Source organism: Emydura macquarii, unplaced genomic scaffold (genome assembly GCF_026122565.2).
Source record: "Emydura macquarii macquarii isolate MOO-44397 ecotype Brisbane River unplaced genomic scaffold, CSIRO-AGI_Emac_v2 contig_2321, whole genome shotgun sequence".
Lineage (NCBI taxonomy): Eukaryota > Metazoa > Chordata > Testudines > Chelidae > Emydura > Emydura macquarii.
Window position 1 is genome coordinate 1,923,824 of NW_027132458.1, and position 21,763 is coordinate 1,945,586.

The 21,763-nt window shown below is 44.8% G+C and overlaps 1 protein-coding gene across 8 annotated transcripts in view; it reads left to right on the forward strand.

The window, feature by feature from the left end:
* The window catches only part of FBXL2 (F-box and leucine rich repeat protein 2), a 119,904-nt gene that overhangs the window by 45,233 nt on the left and 52,908 nt on the right, over positions 1-21,763 (forward strand). For 7 of the 8 annotated variants that reach the window (XR_010922121.1, XR_010922122.1, XR_010922118.1 and 4 more), the window contains exons 3-9: positions 11,035-11,089; positions 13,721-13,795; positions 16,182-16,276; positions 19,084-19,152; positions 19,239-19,334; positions 19,586-19,712; positions 19,903-19,977. Coding sequence is in view for 1 of the 8 variants with exons in the window: in XM_067560888.1 (XP_067416989.1) it covers positions 11,035-11,089; positions 13,721-13,795; positions 16,182-16,276; positions 19,084-19,152; positions 19,239-19,334; positions 19,586-19,712; positions 19,903-19,977 (592 nt within the window). In the remaining 7 variants the exon portion in view is untranslated. Of the gene's footprint in view, positions 1-11,034; positions 11,090-13,720; positions 13,796-16,181; positions 16,277-19,083; positions 19,153-19,219; positions 19,335-19,585; positions 19,713-19,902; positions 19,978-21,763 lie in introns of those variants that run through there. The other variant, XR_010922123.1, reaches the window with a different exon arrangement.

A 21,763-nucleotide genomic window follows, 5' to 3' on the forward strand; every position in this document is an offset into this window, starting at 1 on the left:
ATTGCACCATCTTTCCTGTTCACACCAGCATAGCACAGCAAATACACAAAGTAAAACCACAATAGCAAGCATCCCATACAACTCTCCTTCATATTGCATGTCTTGATTTTGTGCTTCTGTGGATCTGTGTTTTAACTATCTACAAAAAAAACCCACAAAACAAAAGCGGGATCTATAGATCCCATTAGTATCAATTATTTACATATATTTAATTTCCATATCTGCTGTTATCCAGCAGTCTGCAAAATCATATGTCATGGTAGAGAAATCGTACAGTGGTATTCTATAATTCCCTTTGCCTATAACCTCTCTTGGTCCTGCATTGGGAAGGGCTGGCTCTGTTGGAGGGAGAAGGCAATTACGCTCAGCACTCTCAATTATCAGGGCCTGTAGGGCGTGGTTGAAAGCTGTAAGTGTTTGGATTTCCACATTTCTATTCATCAAAGCTATGGTCCATTTAACCAATCTAGGGCTAGACACATGCCCTTCTTTACTTTTCCCGGACACTATGTACTTAAGAGGGTATGGGCCATTCGCAAAATAATCTGGGCAGAACTAGTAAGGTATTGCCAATGCCCCAATACCAACATTTCTTTTTCACAAGGGGTAAAGGTAGTCTCTGGCCCTCCCAGTACTTGGGAGGCAAATGCCACTGGCTTTTGACCAGAGGGTCCCTCCTGGCTTAAAATAGCTCCTGTTCTCTTTGGGGAGTGAGCTAGCTGCAACACGAATAATTTAGTGTTATCCAGATATGCTAGTGCGGGGATGGAGGTTACCACTTGCTTCAGTTCTAATAGGGCCTGATCCTGTTCTGAGCCCCACTTCCAGGGTACTCCCTTCCTCAGTAGCTGGTAGAATGGCTGTACCTTTAAGGCAAAATTCTCCACATGGTTGTGGAGCCATCCTGTGAGACCTAAAAAGGATCGCAATGCAGAGACATCAGTGGGTGCTGGTGGTTTACAAATTATTTCCACTTTCTCATGGTCAGGGGTAATTCCTTCTTGTTCTAACACTGAACCCAGGTATCAGACCTTTTGCTGACACAATGGGGCTTTTTCCAAATTAATTTGGAAGCCTGCTTGCTCAATCGGAGATTACTTCATCGAGCAAAAGCAGCTGAGCTTCTCGGGTTACAGTCCAAATGAGAGTGTCATCCACATAAGAGATAACATTCATCAGGGCTGTGCACCTATCCCATAATTTAATAACATGGGCGTGGCAAATCATGAAAGAGCAATGAAGCCCCTGTGAAGCATGGGTAAATGTGAATTGACAGTCCCTGTAGGTAAAAGCAAATTTATACCAGCAGTCACGATGCAGAGGAATAGCAAAACATGCATTTGATAAATCCAATACTGAAAACAATTTAGCTCCCATACCTATTGCAGTCATCACTTCTCGTAACTTGGCCACTACAGGGGCTGTCTTAGGTGTACATTTATTCAAAGCCCTGTAATCTACTGTAAGTCACTAGGTTTTCCCATCCACTTTATGGACTGACCATATGGGGGAGTTGTTTATGCTATTAGTTTCCACTAGCACTCTTTGCTGCAAGAAAGCAGTAACTGTGGATAACAATCTTTCCTCAGCCTCCTTTGGGTATTTGTACAGGTCCTACAATAAGAACACAGGCATCCACCCGGCCAATCTATTCTTGGACATGCTTGTGGGTGTGCATATACTATGTTAGCAACATCCATACTGTTCTAATGCAGCTGAGAATGGCTCTGGTGCTGTAAGAGCTGCCACCCTGTGCACAGCTGCAACAACTCTAGGAATTCCCAATCCAATCTACAACACCCAATTAGCTAAATCAACAACAGCGTGCATCTTAAGCATACAATTCATGCCCAAAATAGCTGCTTCTCCAGCACATGCCAAACCAAAAATCCCTGTCCATGTTTTCCTTACAACGGTGCAAGTGAGGGGACAAGAGAGGGGCATATCTACACTGGAACCTTCAAACCCCTCTAACCTCTGCCGGTGATTTCCCTTTAACTTGACCATTGCAGGAATTAAGCAGTCATCAATCAATGATATAATAGCACCAGTATCTACAAGTATATGCTGTCCAAATGCCCCCTGTTCCTAATCCACCAGATAGTGGGTTGTCCCCATTTATCAGATGTTAAAGGTGCCACATGTATCAGGGGACTCGGGGATGGAATTATTTAGACTCTGTTGCTGGGAAGGAGATGGCATGGACTTGCCTAATTTTGGCATTCATTTCACAAACACAGTGGCAGGGGGACTCTCTCTTCAGGATAGAGATTAGCCATCTCCAAGAGGCCTGGAACCTGATCAGAAGCCTATGTGAAGTTTATGAGGGCTTTTCCATTTACTTCAATGGACTCTGGATCAGACATTTATATCAATAACTGCAGAAACAAATTTGTTAGATTGTCTGATGATATGGAAGGCAGATAATTGACTTTTCAAGATGATGTGAATGAAATAAGCAAGAAGAATGTGGAAATCATTTCACTTAATATTTCAAGCAAAATAATGGCAATGGGTAGTTTTTGACTTATGACTCAGCAATTATAGCTAAAGAAGTCAATTGTATCTCATGCTATCAGCTATAATACTTAACAGTTGCAAAGCATTTTACTCCTTCAAAGTGCTGACATACAATAATTAATCCCTGTAAAGAAAAGATGAGGTATGATGCATATGTTCTGTTATTGCCGTTATTTAAGTTGTCTGTTTCCATGGGGACAATTTGGCTGACTTCCAAGGATGGTAGAAAACTTGACTTCATCAGATAAAATTAAAAACTTCCCCAACTGAAGGTTAAATTAAAGAGATTCTCTTTGTATTGCAAAGCAACTCCCTGTAGAAAGTTGTCTCCACTAGAGCAATGGCCAACTGCCGGGGGGGGAAGACCTACTCCTTTTCCCTTCACCATGTCCCAGATCTCTGTCTAATATGTTACCGATGACAAAATGCATAAGGCTAGTATTAAAGCCAAAACACTATTCCTCATCTTCCTTCACACAGAAGTGCTCCAAAATGGTTTGTCACATCTCTTTGTTCTCTCTTCGAGTGTTTGCTCATATGCATTCCATCATAGATGAGTGCGCGCCCCGTGCACGAGCCTCCGGAAGCTTTTCCGCCCCTAGCAACCCCCTGCGGGTCGGCTCCTGCGCCCCCTGGAGTGCCGCGTTCATGTCGCGGTATATAGGGAGCCTACCGACCCCGTGGCCACCAGTTCCTTCTTTCCGCCCGTGATGGTCTTTTGGAACGCTGCCCCTTGCTTTATCGCAAGTAGCAATCTCCTTAAACCTGTTCTAGTTTATAGTTTATAGTTATAGTTAGATAGTTAAAGTTCATAGTTTTAACCTGTATAGTAAAAAAAAAAAAAGTAGTAGTTTAAGTTACTTAGTTAGCCCTTACGGGCTCCCGGCACCATGCCGGGCACTTCGGGGTTTAAAGCCTGCGTGGAATCCTCGAAGGCTTTCCCCATCAGCGACCCGCACGACCGCTGTCTTCGCTGCCTGGGTGAGCTCCACAGGAAGGACAAGTGTCGTATCTGCAAGTCCTTCAAACCCAGGACGCAGAAGGAGCGAGATGCCCGCCTTCGGACGATCCTGATGGAGTCGGCGCTTCGTCCGGTCTCCGAGCCCTCGGGATCTCCATTGGCACCGAGCGTCTCATCGGCGCATAGCGCGCCTCCGGCACCGGCAGCGGCACCGGCGCACAAGGTGCCGAAGAAGAAGAAGCGGCTGGAGCCTGTGTCTATGGACTCCCCCCTGCTACCGGGACAGCAGGGGGTACAACAAGAGCCGACCCAGGCATCGCCTCGCAGGGAGCCTCCCCCGACCCCGGGGGGTGGGGGACCTCTCCTGCAGGGACCGTCGACGCCGGAGGCGTTTGTAGCGGCACGGGCTCTCATGGCCATGCCGACGCCTCCATCCCCCCCTCGGCCGAGGGAGTCAGGGTTGGCGTCTCGGGGTAGATCCGCGCTGGGTTACCCCGGTGGGCAGCGGAGACAGGAACCATCGTCTCCCCCCAGACGGTCGAGGATGGGGGAAGCGGGATTCCCCCCTCCTCGCTCCGACCTTAGGTCGTTGAGCACCTCGGTACCGCAGCAAAGAGAGCGGTCCCGAGGTTCCGAGAGCGGCCACTCTCCATCGCCCACCAGATCATCGACGGCACCGAGAGAGACTGACCACCCTTGCACTTCGGTGCGCACCTCTCGGCACCGATCACCGGGCTCTCAGCACCGATCTGGCTCGCAGGTGGAGCAGAAGCGCTCTGAACATCTGCGCGGGCGCCGCTCTCGCTCCCCGGTGCGCAGCTCCCGGCACCGAACGCCCTCTCCTGGCGATGACCGGCACCGGTCAGGCTCCCGGCACCGGTCAGGCTCCCGGCACCGAGCTGCACGGCACCGCTCGGGCTCTCGGCACCGCTCGGGCTCTCCGCACCGAGCTACACGGCGCCGCTCGGGCTCTCGGCGCCGCTCGGGCTCTAGGTACCGCTCGGGCTCTCGGCACCGCTCCAGCCCTCGACACCGGGTACGATCTCCGGCCCGGGCCCGAGCGCGCTCCCAGGACAGCCACCGCTCCCCATCCGCTGGCAGCCGTCGGGGTCCCCCTGCCCCGGAACCCTACCACCGGTCACCGTCGGCGAGGGCCCCCAGAGTTAGCCCGAGGCGGTCCCCGGCACCGCACGCCAGGCCACTGAGAGACTCTCCGGAGCACCGGAGAAGACGCAGCCGAGGGAGAGACCGCTCTAGGTCGCCTGACCACCGTAGAGCCAGAAGGTCTCGGAGCCGCTCGTCTACTTTCAGCCGCTCCCCTCCTCGCCGGCGTCACAGATACCGCCGTAGCCGCTCCCGCTCCTCCAGGAGCAGATCACTGCCGGATCGGGGCAAGGACAAGGGGAAGCGCCTGAAGTCCCGTAGCCCGGCACCTTCCGGGCCCGCAACATCCACGGCACCGGGACCGGTGCCGGCATGGATGCAAGGGCCCTGGCAATGGCCCTATTGGGGACCATGGCCTCAACAACAGACCCAGGGTGCGGCGTCGGTACCCTCAGTGGCGGTCCAGCCCCCGCCCCCACCTCCTAGTCAAGACAGACCGGACTCCTCGGACGAGGGGTCCGATCCTATGGAGGGTCCATCTACGGGTCCCCTGCACCAGTCCTCCTCCTCCTCTCCTCCGGACACCACCTCCAGGGACCAGAGAACACCCCTGCCTGATTATAAGACCCATCAGGAACTGCTCAGGAGGCTAGCTGACAACTTGCAGCTAGACCTCAAAGAGCTTTCGGAGGAGGAGGATCCTCTTTTCGGGACCTCTAGCTCAGCAGGCCCCTCCCGCGTCGCCCTCCCTGTCCACGACAGGGTGTTAAAGGTGGTCAAGCCCCTGTGGGAGACCCCAGCGTCAGTGTCTGCCACTTCCAAAACTGCGGAACGCAAATATTACGTTCCCGCCCAGGGGTTCGAATACCTCTACAACCACCCCCCCTGGGTCGTTGGTTGTAGACGCTGTCAACCAGCGAGACAGACAGGGGGCCCAGTCCAGTACACCAAAAGATAAAGAAAACAAAAAACTGGACTTATTCGGCAGGAAAATTTATTCTACCGCGGCCCTACAGCTTCGCATCGCAAATCACCAAGCGCTCCTAGGCAGGTACAATCTTAACCTGTGGGCCTCCCTCCAACGGTTCCTCCCCGCCTTACCATCAGACATGGCGGAGGATTTCAACACAATCCTACAGGAGGGAGCGACGGTCGCGGGAGCGGCCCTGCAGTCCTCGAGCGACGCCTCAGACGCGGCGGGAAGGGCCATGGCATCGGGCATAGTGATGCGCCGGTCGGCGTGGCTACAGTCCTCTGGCCTGTCCTTGGAGGTGCAACAGGCCATCCAGGACCTGCCTTTTGACGGCGTGGGCCTGTTCTCAGACAGGACGGACAGCAAACTGCACGCCCTCAAGGATTCTCGGGCCACCCTTAAATCCTTAGGCCTCTACGTGCCACAGGCCACAAGGCGCCAGGGCAGACCACGACCCCAACGGCAGCAGCAGCGACAACAGCCTGCCTTTAGATTACCTCCTCGACCCACACCATCTAGGCGAGGCCGTGCCCCCTTTAGGCAGTCGAACCGTCGCGACCGCCAAGGCCCTGCAGGGGGTTCCCAGCAAGGCCAACAGCAGAACAACAACAAGCGGTCCTTTTGATGGGACGCTCCTTTACCATCGCCATCCCACTGGCTTCCACTCTCCCCTTTATGAACAGACTGCATCCCTTCCTCCGAGAGTGGCAGGGAATAACCTCGGACCGCTGGGTGCTCAGCGTAGTGACACGAGGCTATGCTCTCCAACTCTCGGCATTCCCACCGGACTCTCCCCCTACCCCGTCCCTCTTCAGGGACCCATCTCACGAGCTACTCCTCGTCCAGGAGGTTCACTCTCTTCTCCGTCTTGTGGCGGTAGAGGAAGTTCCTCCTTCGGAGAGGGGCAGGGGGTTCTATTCCCGTTATTTCCTTATCCCCAAGGCAAAGGGAGGCCTCAGACCTATTCTGGACCTTCGTCGTCTGAACAGATTTATCAGACGCCTCAAGTTCCGGATGCTCTCCCTAGCCTCCATCATTCCCGCTCTAGATCCAGGGGATTGGTATGCTGCCCTCGATTTACAGGACGCTTACTTCCATATTTCTATCCTCCCTGGGCACAGACGCTTTCTTCGCTTTATGGTAGCAGGTGTCCACTACCAATTTTCGGCCCTACCGTTTGGCCTCTCCTCAGCACCCAGGGTCTTCACGAAGTGCATGGCGGTGGTAGCTGCCCACCTCCGCCGCAGAGGCGTCCAGATCTTCCCCTATCTCGACGATTGGTTAATACGGGGAAGATCCAGGGTTCACGTACGGAACAGTCTAGCCCTGACCTGCACAACCTGTACCAGGCTGGGCCTGCTCATCAACGAGCAGAAGTCCACTCTTACCCCAGTACAGCGGATAGACTTCATAGGGGCCACCCTAGATGCAGTCCAAGCCAGGGCTTTCCTCCCCCTGGCCAGATTCCAGACCATGACCGCCATCATTCAGGAACTATTCAGAATTCCCACGACGACAGCCAGGCGCTGCCTTCAGCTGTTGGGTCACATGGCGGCATGCACATATGTGGTGAGACTAGCTCGCCTCAAACTCAGGCCTCTTCAGGGTTGGCTAACCTCGGTGTACACCCCATCCAGACATTCGCTTTCCAGGGTGGTCACCATCCCACCCCAGGTCCTAACATCCCTCAACTGGTGGACAGACCCGAGCGAGGTTCTTCGGGGGGTTCCCTTTACAGACTTAACCCCATCGGTGACTCTGATAATGGACGCTTCCGATGTGGGTTGGGGAGCCCACATGAGCAGCGACCTCAGCACACAAGGTCTATGGTCGCCACAAGAACTTCAGCTTCACATCAATGTCAGGGAGCTACGTGCAGTTCGTCTCGCCTGCAAGGTCTTTCTCAGGTTTCTAATGGGCAGAGCAGTACATGTCCTCACGGACAATACAGCGGCCATGTTTTACATAAACAGGCAAGGGGGGGCACGCTCCTCCACTCTGTGCCAGGAAGCCATTCAGTTATGGGACCTTTCGGTGAGGCACGATTTTCACCTCTCTGCCTCTCACCTCCCCGGGGTCAGGAACGACGAGGCGGACCGCCTCAGCAGGTCATTCTTACCCCGCCACGACTGGTCACTCCACAAGGACGTGGTGTCTTTTCTCTTCCACAAGTGGGGCACTCCCCATCTGGACCTGTTCGCCTCTGCGTGGAACAAGAAGTGCCAGAGGTTCTGCTCACTCCGGGGACGAGAGCAGGGCTCCCTCTCGGATGCCTTTCTAATAGACTGGACGGGGCCCCTGATGTACGCGTTTCCCCCCGTCCCCTTACTCCCCAGAGTGCTCCTGAAAATCAAGAGGGACAAGGCGAACGTTATTCTCATTGCACCAGCCTGGCCCCGGCAGCACTGGTTCACTATGCTGCTGGACATGTCCATTGCCGAACCGATACCGCTTCCGAGCCGCTACGACCTCCTCTCCCAGGACCGGGGCCGCCTTCTTCACCCGGACCTGGATTCCCTCCACTTGACGGCATGGAGGCTCTGTGGTTAACTGAAGGGGAGAGAGCCTGCTCAGCACAAGTTCAGCAGGTCCTCTTAGGGAGCAGGAAACCTTCCACTCAGGTGCTGTATAAGGCTAAGTGGAAGCGCTTTACCGTTTGGGCAGAGTCCCGGGGGATCTTACCTAGTTCATCGCCCATACAGGCAATCCTAGAATACCTCCTTCACCTAAAAATGCAGGGCCTCGCACTGGCTTCCCTGAGGGTACACCTGGCGGCCATCTCGGCCTTCCACCGGCCGATGGAAGGGAGATCTATCTTCTCTCATCCTATGTCCTGTAGGTTTCTGAAGGGGATAGAGAGATTATACCCGCAGGTTCGCGACCCGGCACCTCTCTGGGACTTGAACTTGGTTCTCTCCATGCTAACAGGACACCCATTTGAACCCATGGCTTCATGTCCTTTGCTAGTCCTGTCCTGGAAGGTGGCCTTCCTAGTAGCCATTACTTTGGCCAGACGGATCTCCGAGTTGAGAGCCTTGACCTCGGAGCCCCCTTATACTGTCTTCTACAAAGACAAAGTGCGACTGAGACCCCACCCAGCCTTCTTACCCAAGGTGGTGTCCCAGTTCCACTGTAACCAAGACATTTTCCTCCCCGTGTTCTTTCCCAAACCGCACGGATCGGAGGCAGAGCAGAGATGGCACTCCTTAGATGTCAGAAGAGCCCTGGCCTTTTACATTGATCGGACAAGGCCTTTCAGAAAGACAACCCAACTGTTCGTCGCGGTTGCTGAGAGAATGAAGGGCTTACCTGTATCTTCTCAACGCATCTCTACATGGATTACCGCATGTATCCGCACCTGTTACGAGCAGGCGAAGGTGCCGCTTCCCAGTACAGTGACGGCACACTCGACCAGAACCCAGGCCTCGTCAGCGGCCTTCCTGGAACGGGTGCCCCTGACGGACATTTGCAGGGCAGCAACCTGGTCATCTGTCCATACCTTCTCTTCCCATTACGCCATTGTACAACAGGCAAGAGAAGACGCGGCCGTAGGCAGAGCCGTTCTAAGACGGGCTACTCAACAGTGACTCCTACCCGCCTCCATGGTATGGCTACATAATCACCTATGATGGAATGCATATGAGCAAACACTCGAAGAGAGAAAACAAGGTTACTTACCAGTAACTGTTGTTCTTCGAGATGTGTTGCTCATATCCATTCCAAACCCACCCTCCGTCCCCGCTGTCGGAGTCGGCAGAAAGAAGGGACTGGTGGCCACGGGGTCGGCAGGCTCCCTATATACCGTGACATGAGCGCGGCACTCCAGGGGGCGCAGGAGCCGACCCGCAGGGGGTTGCTAGGGGCAGAAAAGCTTCCGGAGGCTCGTGCACGGGGCGCGCACTCACCTATGATGGAATGGATATGAGCAACACATCTCGAAGAACAACAGTTACTGGTAAGTAACCTTGTTTTTTTTGACTAAATGGGATGTGAAGGCAAATTTACTGATTCAGAAAACTGTTATGCCCTCAGCATGTATAAATCTAAGAGACCTTCCAACTCCATTCATGTGGTATTGGTATTTTATAAAATACCCTGAGCTTAGAATGGATATTCCAATAACAATAAATATTGTTAATGCTTATTTTGTAAAATACAATTAAAGGTGCTCATTCTTCTGTTTGAGTTTGAATGGTAAATGGACTTTTTTAGTTCATGTGTATTTTTATGAATTGGAAAGTAGAATGTGTTCAAATATGATTATGGAATATCAGGAAAGACCAAAATTTTAAAATCCTGGGTGTCTGAAGTTAAGCATTTAAGTGACATTTGTAGCTCTTGTCAACTTCCATGGGTAATAAACTGAAAATTTGGGAACTTATTTAGGTGCCTTGATTTAGGCTTCCAAGTTTGAAAATGTTGGTCAGATTTTTAGATCATTTTTAATAATGATCATCTCATCACCAACACATCAGCTGTATATACTCATTAGTGTTAAAATTTTAGTATAAGATGATACTTATAGCAATTTAGGCTTTTCATAATTTTGAGGATCAAAAACGTTGACTGCCAGGTGAGATTTATAGCTTCATTACAATGACGTCTCTAGTATAGATTCTTGCGGGTGATTGTAGTAGAGAATAGTTTTGGAAAATAATCTGCATTTTTTGCTTACAGTAATATCCTTTCCTCCCCTGAGAACATCCCCTGAACTGCCTTAATTGATATTTGGAACATGTGTTCATCTTTCAAGTGAAAATCTCTGTCAGAACTCAACGATTAGAATAGGCAGGTTTACAGAAATGGTATCATGTTTAGATAGTAATGTTAAATGCTGAACTCCCCTGTCATTCTTTCCTGTAGAGTAAATCTAATTATTTTTAATTACTGAATTTCACAGGCTTAGTGAGCAATATGTGACCTATTAGAATCTGGACTGTTTTGCTTTGGTAGTGTTTAGATTCTTAAAGGTGGATGATGATCAAAAATAGCATATGTATCCTGCTTTCAAATGTTTGTTCTCTAAACCATCATCTAAATCTGTGCTTGTATTTTTAAATAATCACTTTTAGAAAGTGTTATATCATTAAATGTTTATGAACTAGTTTATTTTTTAATCTAAAAATGAGCTTTAGAATTGGTTATTGGTAGTACTTGTTTGGTAATGCATTGTCTAGTAATACCTACATGAAAGCCAAAATTCAGACCTTTCAGCTGCACTAGTTCTGTTACATTGAGGTCCTCCACAGCCCTGGACAAAGGGGTTGGATTTGTCCCTTAGTCAGTATATGTAAATGTTGTCAGACTATACAATATGAATTTGGGAGTATTGTACCAGTATTGTAGAGTTAAATGTAATTTAACTTTTTATATAACTTGAATTTTTTCCTATGATTATGAAACTGTGAGCCTGTATCTTAGACTGGATTAGTAATAAAACATCAGCATAATTTGATTCTGTTCCTTTTCTTTCTAGAATATTTTCCTTCTTGGATATTGTTACCTTGTGCCGATGTGCTCAAGTTTCCAAGGTACAGTATTCACTTTACTTAGGTCATTTGTGTATTGGTAAGGACTATTTCATTAATTACCAGCAAACAATGGGCCTTAGATCAGGCCTTTAGAAATCATACGGAATCTTACCATTAACTTTGAACAATGGATGTGCAGCTGAGGGCCCGATCCTGCCCTGAGATATGTGGAATGAATCATGTGTCTGGAGTTTTCTCTTAGGGGGGCAGGAGGCAGGAGATGTGCAACGATACATGCTTTGTATCTGCAGAAAGAATTAGGCCTTTTTTGGCATAATGGCATTTGCTATTTAAGTTTGTGGCTGTATAACATTATTTTTCAGAAGTATTTTATGCTTAAAATTCCATGTAGCTCTGTTAATATGCAACATGTTTAAGAAATGTATCCATTGTGTTTGTCAAATGCTGAAGGTGTTAAGTAGATCTACTACTACTAGAGAAAAGGGCATTCATGAAGTCAGTAGAAAAGGCATATCTAAATACATTTTGATGTTCAACTAGCCTGTTTTGCTTGAGTTAAAATGAAATATATTTTATTCTTACATGAAGGGTATACAAAAACAAATCCTATATACACCAAGCTACCTTAGTGAACTTCTTTCTGTAGTATTTCCAAAGGCAGGCTTTTAAATTTTCACTTCACTTTTTTTCAGTGACACACAAACATTTTTTTCTAATTCAAAACATAGCTGACTATTTTATTCCTTTCTTCCATACTACCCCGGGCTGTAATTTCATAAGATAAGCAGCATCAGTCTTGCTCAATAAGTCCAGCTAAAACCTAGGTGCTGCAGAAAATCATGTTGATGAATCAGTAGGTGGTATTCTTCCCTCTGAGTCATATTGAACTGGTTTGGTAACCATGTGTCCCAGCGGTTTCAGTTGGATAAGGAACTCTTTTTCGCTTTCTAGCCTGAATTATTGTGTACTGGTGATGTGTTTTGTTTAAAAGCTGCCATATTTCACCCCAGTGGTGATGAAGAAATTAGTGTGTTTGTGTGTGATATATAATGTAATATGGTCCAATTCTGAGAGGGAATGAGTGCCGCCATTTCCATGAAGACGGGGATGGGAGGGAGTCAGAAATCAGCGTTTTGCCAAAGGCATTCTGCACTCAGGACTGAGTCTATAGTTTATAAAGAATTTTGGCATTTGAAAACATTTATATAAATACACTTATTTCAACATTCCCAACTCCTTCTTTTTATTCTTTGATTTGACGCAGCCACATTTAAATTGTTCTTATTTGCATACAGCTCTAATAAAAATAATTTACTAAACAATGAACTTACTAAAATTGTTTTAAATGATGAGGACAATTTTCTGCCATTATACTGTGTATACGTGTGGCTTGTATTTAGGTCAATGTTCATGCACATTGTGATATAGCAAGGGCAGAGGGCAGCAGGAGAGTATATCTATTTGCAAACCACCCGCCCACTGCTAAAGGCCCCTCCCCCAGCCTAAGGGGCGGAGCCACTGAGCCTGGAATGCAACTGATTACTTGGGACAACTAATGAAAAAACAGGAAGGGACGTGAGGGTCACAGGTTTAAACGAAGGGAGCTAGAAGGGGACACTGAGCAGAGAACCCTGGACAGTGCCCACTCCTCCCTGAAGGTGTCAAGGGAGCCAGTGGACGCTGCCCAGAGGAACTCTGCCCGGATGCGTGAATACACAAGGGAACGGAAGTAGGCCCCACAGTCGCAGAGCACCCCCCCGGCCAACCTCCTCTCCCTGGTCTTGTAGATGGCCAGTTTGGCCAGGGCTAGGAGGAGGTTGACGAGGAGGTCCTGTGACTTCGTGGGGCCATGGATGGGGTATGAAGGGAGGTATGTAAGCCCCAGAATGATCAGGGCTTTATTCCCTGCAGTCTAGCCAGAGTCAGTAGAGGGCAATCAGTAGCAGCTGAGGCCAATTAAGGCCCAGCCAGCTGCCTTATAAAAGCCCACTGCTCCAGAGAAACAGGGCACAAGCTGGAGGAAGTAGGTGTGCTGTGCTACAAGGAGCAGACCGGAGTATAGCGGAAGTATGGAAGAGTCCCAAGAGAGGTACTGAGCCCAGGAGAGGGGGAAACTGCCCCTGGCCAGACTGAAACCCTCCCCCAGGCACAGGGGCCTGGGTCAGGGAGCCCAGCTTGGAACAACAAGGAAAACAGACTGAGGGGGGGAAAAGTAGCCCAGGGGGAAAAGACTGCAGCTGCAAATACAGTGCCAGCAGCTCACAGCTGCTACTCATATGGCCCCTGGGCTGGGACCCGGAGGAGCGGGTGGGCCTGGGTCCCTACCCCCCTTCCCCATGGAAGACGGGATGACGAGCAACTCCCTGGCCCACTACAAGACATGAAGCACAAGACCCACTAGAAGGAAGCCGGCCGTCTGCCACAACATATACGAGGGAAAAATTTGGCCCTTACCGTCTGAAAACTCGCAATCCCAGGATTTAAAAGATTCAGTTCAACAAAATTTGTTTTTAGCAAGCTACTTTTTCACAAGACTCAGTGCCTAAATCGCTTTGAAAGAATATGTGTTGCGTCTGTGAATTCAAGACACTCATACAATAGTGATGAGGGGAGGGTTATATAAGTACCTGATAGAGAACGTTTATTAAACGTATATATGTTTTTTTCTAGGCATGGAATGTCTTGGCTCTGGATGGAAGTAACTGGCAAAGAATAGATCTTTTTAACTTTCAGACAGATATAGAGGTTAGTACTGTAGTTTTTTTAAATCTTTACATGGGATGTTGAAAGGGTAAACAAATTTAATTATCCCACAGACCATCTCACTGTTAAAATACAAGATGGTAATGCTGTGAAGGAACAAATAGAAAAAAGCAGAGAATTGTATTTGGCTCACTTTTTACTTTGGAATTGTATCTGAAATTTGATCTTCAGCTAACTGACAAATCATTTATTTTCGTTTAAGTAATTCATGTTCACACATTGTTCATAAAAGGTATAGGATTGACTGCTCTAGAGACTCAAGGCTTCTGTTCATAGAACAGGTATCATACAGACAGTGAAAATTCCTCTCTAAGGTTCTTCAGTCCTGATTTGAGACCCTGAGAATTACTTGTGGGAGTGAGAGGGCAGTTTAATTTCCATGCCAGTTCAAACTCTGGCTTCTCGGCTGAGAGCACCATTTAGTTCTGGAAGTAATATAGAGACCTGTTAAATAGGAATTGGCATTTAGACCGAAACCTCACTTCTCATATGTTACTCAGCTGCTGTATAATGGTAAACAACTTTTGTTACTGCAGATGTTGGTTGGATATGAACCATATAATTACTCTTGAGCTCATAACTGCTTCTGCGGGCCATTCTATTCCTAATCCAAATAATATGTTTAAGTCTTAATTCAAAACTGAAATTCAGGTATATGTGGATTAAAATCCTTCTCTCTATATAAGAAAAGGACTAAAACATAAGGAAATCATAACTATTATCCTATAAGAAGAGGTGTATATAAAAACTAGTAAAGCCATGTAACAAAAATGACCTCTTTTGAATGTGTTTTATTTTTGAGAGAGAGATTCAGGAACAAATCTCAAGGGAAATTACCTAACTGTGACCCAGTAATGGTACATTTATGAAATTATACTAGGAATTAAAGCCCAGAAGAAAATAGTCTCATTCTCCCCTGGCATTCTTGCTCCGTGTTTAAATTCCTATTTTATATGAACAAAATCTGTACAGTGATCATTGGATAAATTTTGCTAAGCATTGTCCAAACATATAAAGTGCAGAAATTCACTAATTTAACTTAGTGGTAAATTCTGTCAACAGTTCTTTGAAACTTCATTGTCAGCTTCTTCTTGGTACTTTAAAAGCCAACAATAGATATTGGTTATTATGAGGATCTGTACCGAAGTGGAGAACAGATTCCAGAGCCTGCAAGCATTTAAACACATCAAGCACAAATGACATGATCCCCTCCTCTTCATTGTCCTTCAACTCAACTTTCTCGTCCATGACTCCTTTGTCGGGGTTGAGTCCGGTGTCTGCTGCCTCCGGGTCCGTGGAGGTATCCACGGGTCTCTTGGCAGTGGAGCTGGTGTCGCTGCCGAGTATGGCTTCCAGCTCCTTTATAGAAGTGGCAGGTCTTTTGGCTCTGTGCCAGACCAATGGCTTGACTTGCTTGCCTTTTGGTACCTCTACCGCAACTCCTTGATTTTCACACGGCACTGCAGTGTGTCCCGTTCATAGCTCTTCTCCTCCATTAAATGAGAAATTTGCCCGTAGGTATCAAAGTTCCTTTGGTTGGAGGGGAGCTGGGACTGCACAGCTTCCTCTCCCCAAATGTGGATCAGATCCAGAAGCTCCAGTGTGCTCCAGGTGGGGAGAGTGTTTGATGTGTGGAGCTGCCATGGTCAGCCGGGAAGATGAGACGTGAGCTCTCCACTCCGACCAAGCAGGAAGTGGAATTTCAAAAATTCCCAGGACTTTAAAGGGCGAGGGGTGGATGGCTTCAGGGCAGCGGAGTTCAAACTGAAGGCCAGAGCAGTTAGGATGAGCATAGTGGGACACTTCCTGGAGGCCATTTACCATGACATAACCAAGCGCGGTATCTAAGCTGATGCTTTGTCACTAAAAGTTTGGCGCATAAAGCTCTATGCTTCTTGTTGAGGTCGTTTATTTTGTTGCAAAATTAGGGGAGTTGGATCAGATGGGGGAAGAGAGGGAGGGGATTGCAGTGTGTACACTATTACTGTTTTGGCACAAAGCTGACTTTGGTCAACAAAAGTCTGTAGTGTACACCAGGCCTAAGTGTACAAGTTTCTCTTTCAACAAATTTTGTTTCAGCAATGTTTTACTAGTAAGTTTTGCTGAAGCAAACAGTGGTTCTTTTTACCAGATTGCCTGAAGGCTCAATCTAATACCACTGAAGTGAGTGGGAGTCTGGCAATTTACTTAAATTGGAGTTAGAACAGATTTTCAGTGAACAAGTACTTTTTTCCTTATATATGTTAGTAATCTCCTTCTGGAGGAGGATGCCTGGGGTGAGGACTCAGCATTGAGATTTCATATTTGTTTAGAATATTAGGTGTGTCTGAATAACATGTATTCAGACTTTATTTTTATCTGCTTTAAGGGTCGTGTGGTGGAAAATATTTCCAAAAGGTGTGGTGGATTCCTGAGACAGCTTAGTTTGAGAGGATGTCTTGGTGTTGGAGACTCTGCTTTGAAGTAAGTAATCTATCCACAACTTTTAGACCTCTTTGTACAAGTCTGAATGACTTACTGTAATGACTCAATGTGAATTCCAGTTTGGGCAAAGAATAGTTAATATTTTCTTGAAATGAATTAAGTAATGAGAACAGTGTGAGAGAGCCTTTTCAGTTTTCCCAGTTTTTAATATTTTAGATGCTTGACAGTGGAACATATTTTTGCAGACTAGTTTGCACCTGACCAAAAAAAGTTTTCTGATGTAAGTATTCAACAAATTTGTGGTGAACAAGTTATTTCTTTCCTTTTCATGACTAGTCAATCTTAAAAGAGAAACCATGTTTTCTCAATAGAAGCCTTCTTGTTTTTAAATAGCTAAACCTTATATAGAACCAACCAAATTTTCTTTTCAACATAAAAAAAAAAAAAGTTGGCAAGAAACAGTACATTCTTTTTCAAAATGAAAAACCCATACTGGTAACTGAATTTCTTTATAAAGAGGAGAAGAAAAAAGCAAGAAACAACCAAATTTTCAGTTTCAAATAGAACAGACTCTGCTTTGTAAAACAGAGTTAATGCTGTAATCAGTCAAAATTTCCTATTTTAAAATGAAAAATTATTCTGGAACCAATAAAAATATAAAACTTACAACAAAGATCATGTAGGAACAAAGCAACATCTTTTAAGAAAAAAAGCCATGTTTTATAAAAGGAAGGTTTGTTTTCCAGATTGTTAAAAGGAAAGGAAAAAAAAATCAAACCCAACTATCACTAATATTCTCCGTGAAGATATCTGGAAATCTTTTTAACCTTTACAACTGTTTTAAAAACTGAATAACTTGATAATTTAATAAAATATTCTTAAGAGGAAACCTTAGTTTTTCCTTATTTTTTTTCAGTCAGAAACTCTTGTCCTTCTGGAATAACTTACCTTTCATCAGTTATCTGCAGTGTAACTTTGACTTCTTAGTATGCTTCCACTTAGATGAGCAGTGAGGCCCATGTCAGAGAAGTCAAGGAGCACTTAAATATCCTCTCTGAGTCACTTCAAATCCTGAGGCTGGTTCTTCCAAATGTTGGAATTTGCTGAGAGAATCAGGTCCTCCTAGTGCCCCTGTCTCTTCTCTTTTAAGGAACACTAAGAGAGTTGACATTTATATTACAGCTGTTTGTTTGTGATTCAGATTACAGGAAGGTGCTGAAAAGATGTATGAGGCTATACAGATAAATTAGGTAAACAGGTACACAGAATATTCATGAGATCATACAAGTAAATGATGCAATCAGGAAGTAAGAGAGGGTTAGAAGACATAGTTAACATGTTGGTGACTCATGTACACTAGTGCTTCCACAGTATCTACTATTGGTGATAGTAACTGTGGGAAATTTTAGGAGAAAAGGCTGTAGTCTATACACATTCCAAGTATGGGTGGGATGATGTAGTCAGAGAAAATCCATTAAATAGTAGCTTTCTTTAGGGAAATAGAGTTAGGAAGATTGCTTTAATTTTCAAATAATTAGTCTGAAAATACCTTTCTGTTTAACTCCCTTTTTGTGCTGTTCTGTTTTCAGATCTGCTTTCTCACCCCTTTTGTTTTCCTATCCTTGTTAAAATTAATTCCAATTACTGAAAGGGGTGTCAGATGTGTATATATTGCTTGGTTCAGGTACCCGTATCAGAACACTCCACACAAGGGCCTTGCGGTACACAATTTTCCTAATAGGTTTATAGCAAAATGGAGAAAACTTTGAGAGTAATCTCTTGTGTCCCATTTGTCTCATAAATATAAGTTTCCCTCCAATAAATACTTGGACTTTGGAATAGCCATTTTGAGGATTCAAGTGGAAACTATCAACTATATAACTTCAAACTGTTTCTTCTCTTTCCCCCCGCATCCCTCACCTTGTTTTCTATCCACACTGGAGAGCCAGGAACTTTTTACCGGCTGAGTGTGTAGTTGGGTCTGTTAACCAAGGCAGAACTCCAGGGAAAGCTGGTTTTGTGTGTGTTCCTCCAACTGTGCTCATAAAATTAATAAAGTTGGAGGAAACCTGGATATAAGAACACGGTTCTGAAATGCTGTGTAACTGTAAATTTTCTTTTCATCTGTACAGCCTGATACTTATATTTCCTCTGGCTAATTAGGGTAATGTTATTATATACAGGTTTTTAACATGAAAGTAATAGCATTCATCTTTACAATTCAGACCCAGCTGATGGAAGTATTTCATTCAGTTGCACATATTATAGCTCATGAATGACCAAAGTAGAGCCCAGGGGGATCTATATGAATAGTCCAGTAGCTTTAGGGCCTGATCCTGTAGCCTGTTGGGTATCTTCACTTCCCTTTGACTTAGGAAAGATTGTCCCCCTAATGTGTGGCCCATTTGAGAGTTCAGTAATACAAGAGAAAAAGTGTGTGATCCTCTGCCTAGAGGCTTAACTAGAGTTGGATATCCAAATGTGGTGATACTTGCTTTCTTCTGTTCCTGTTGGTGTTTTGAGTTAATAAGTATAAAGTGGGACAGATCTAGTAGAGAGCAGAAAATCTTCCTAAAATCAAGTTTGAGGGAAAATGATGGGAGCTACATTGGTTTTGCAAGTTAACAGACACAGAAACTTACATTGGCAAAAGAAAGAAGCAGCTGCTGTGATGGTTGTGTCTGAAATTTGCTTTATAAGTAATTACTTTGTTGCCCACATCTCAAAATTGTTGGCTGTTTCTGTATATTAGATAAAGAGGTTGAGGGGAGAGTGCACTCTAGTGTCTGAATTATAACTTGCTTCATATAAAATGTCATTAACTTCACTCTTTATTGCTGTTTTAGGACATTTGCACAGAACTGTAGAAACATTGAACATTTAAATCTAAATGGATGTACAAAAATTACTGACAGGTAGGTGAAAGGCCTTTCAAATGTGATAGTGAAATTTGAAAAAAGAAGTGGCTGAAGGTATTTTTAGTGTGTCTGCTGTTTTGCAGCACGTGTTATAGCCTTAGCAAATTCTGTTCCAAGCTGAAGCATCTGGATTTGACATCCTGTGTATCCATCACCAACAACTCTTTGAAAGCGTTAAGGTAAGAATAGTTATTGTTCATGTTAAAAGAATATTTAAAAACGTACTGAAATCACAAATTTCTCAATATGTCTTTAACCTTAATACTGTGTATACGCCCCAGATATGCACTATACCTAGCATTTCTAAAGATATAATATGTACGGTTTGTGTGTGATCTTTTCTCATGATGTATCTGTAGAACTCTGGCACAGTTTGTTATCACTATTCTAAGGTTGGATTTAACTTTATGTATTTTTTTAATTCTCTCAGTGAGGGTTGCAGAAATCTGGAACATTTGAATCTTTCCTGGTCTGATCAGATTACGAAGGATGGTATTGAAGCACTGGTGAAAGGGTGTAGTGGACTAAAAGCACTATTTCTTAGAGGTTGCACACAGGTACATAACTGCTTGCGTGTCAAGATGATCCTTTAGGAGTAAACTTTATATTTTGGTATTTTGAAAACCTCCCTGAATTTAGATAATATTGTTTTTAGTCTTTTTGGTTTTTAATACTATAAAGTATGTACATTTATAGTGCTGCTTTTAATTCCTTCCTTGCTAATTTATTTTTTACTCATTAATACAGTTAGAAGATGAAGCTCTGAAACACATTCAAAATCACTGTCGTGAGCTTGCAATCCTGAATTTGCAGTCATGCACAGTATGTATTTTAAGCTCTGAAAGAGTACATTTTACTTTTATAGCACCTTTCATCTAAAGATCTCAAAGCACTTTTCAGACTGATGAATTCAAGTGTTCTGTGTTTGAATAGTTAGGACACAAGTCACAGAATATTTCAGTCACAGTCTTGATAAAATAGTTGAGTGGAACATGCCATGTGCTGCCTGGAGGCCATAAATCATCTGAATATTTCCACAGCTGAATGTAGATTTTGGAACCTTTGGCTTTACATTATTTTTAGTGGTATATAGCTTTAGCTTTTAACTAGTAACTGTAATCAGCCAACTATCATGGACTGTGTTACCACCAAAGGAACCATGCAGTCTTACTGATGTTTTCCCTGTTCTCCCAGGCCCTGAAGCCCTAGAGTCTATCATCTATGGTCTATTTTTAATTGTAAGTTCTTTGGGCACGGACCATGTTTGTGAGGTACCTAGCACATTCTTGGGTGTTGGATATTTAAAAAAAAAAATTACTGGTAGCATTACAGCTGGGTAGATTATGCCAGGACAGTCCTTAATAGCAGGAGAGAAAAGCATACATTCTCAACATGATATGGAGGGATTTATTGTTCATTCTACATATGACTGAAAATTGCTGCTGTGCATCTAATTTAGTGCAGCCCACACTGTACTGAAAATATATTTGTTTTATGGCGTCATTTGATAAGCCTTATTTTTACTCCAATCTAATTTTGTAAGCTGGGGGAAAATCTTCTTTTTGCCTGAACTTTCTAATGGCTACTTATGGACAAGAGAACTTTAAAAAAAAAAAAAAAAAAGAAGAAGAAAAATTAAAAAGAGAGACTTGAGGTTAATTGGACTATCCATTCTTCAGTTATAGGGGTATGGAAATTTTTTAGTTTTTTACTTTTGGAAAAGTTTTCTGCTGTTTATTGCAAGAGCATATCACAAAAACTACTTGGTCTGAAATATTCATATCTGTTTTATTCATTATTCCTCAATGAATACTATGGCATGGGACCATTTGTCTTAAGGTTTGATGGAAAATTGTGGACTTAATAAATGCAAAAGGCTTGAACATTTCAGAGCACTGCAAACATAACAAGCTAGAGTTCTTGCGGAAGTTAAAAACATTGTGAATGCAGCGCTTGTGCCGTCTAGGATGAGACAGTAAGGCAAGTTCCATTACAGTCCTTACTTCTTTCAATCTCTAACTTTCTCAAAAAAACAACAAAAACAGCGTATCCCTTTCTTGAAGTTTTGCATGCTTATTTTCTTTAAAGGTCAAGGAAGGGGTAGAGCTTTTGCCCTTTTTGGCAGTATAAAGAAGGCCTGAATTTTTTTTTTCCATTTTTTTTTCCAGTTTGATTTTAACCTTAGAAGTCTGATTTTGCTGGAGGACCTCTGGGAGGTCTCATGGATGTTTGTGAGCTCTAACAACTTAACTGAAAGGCAAAGTGAATAGAAGCTTTAACAGAGTCTTTCTGCATCTAAAATGTTAGTCACTTACGTAGATGTTACTACAAACAAAAAACAAAAAAGTCTGACTAAGAATCTGTCTCTCTTCATTGCTCCAGCTGCTAAACATTCAGTGTCTAAACTTTTGTGATATCACCATTCCACTATTTCTTCATCCTATGAAGGATCTTAATTCAAACTGAAAAATACTTCAGTGTCCTTCAGCAATCTGGCTTCAAAAATGGGACCCTCACAATGTTTTTTGTTTATCTTGTAAGATTTAATTAATAGGACTTTTTTTGAGATTGGGAGGCTAATTTGAATATTTGAACTTCCAGAGTTCTG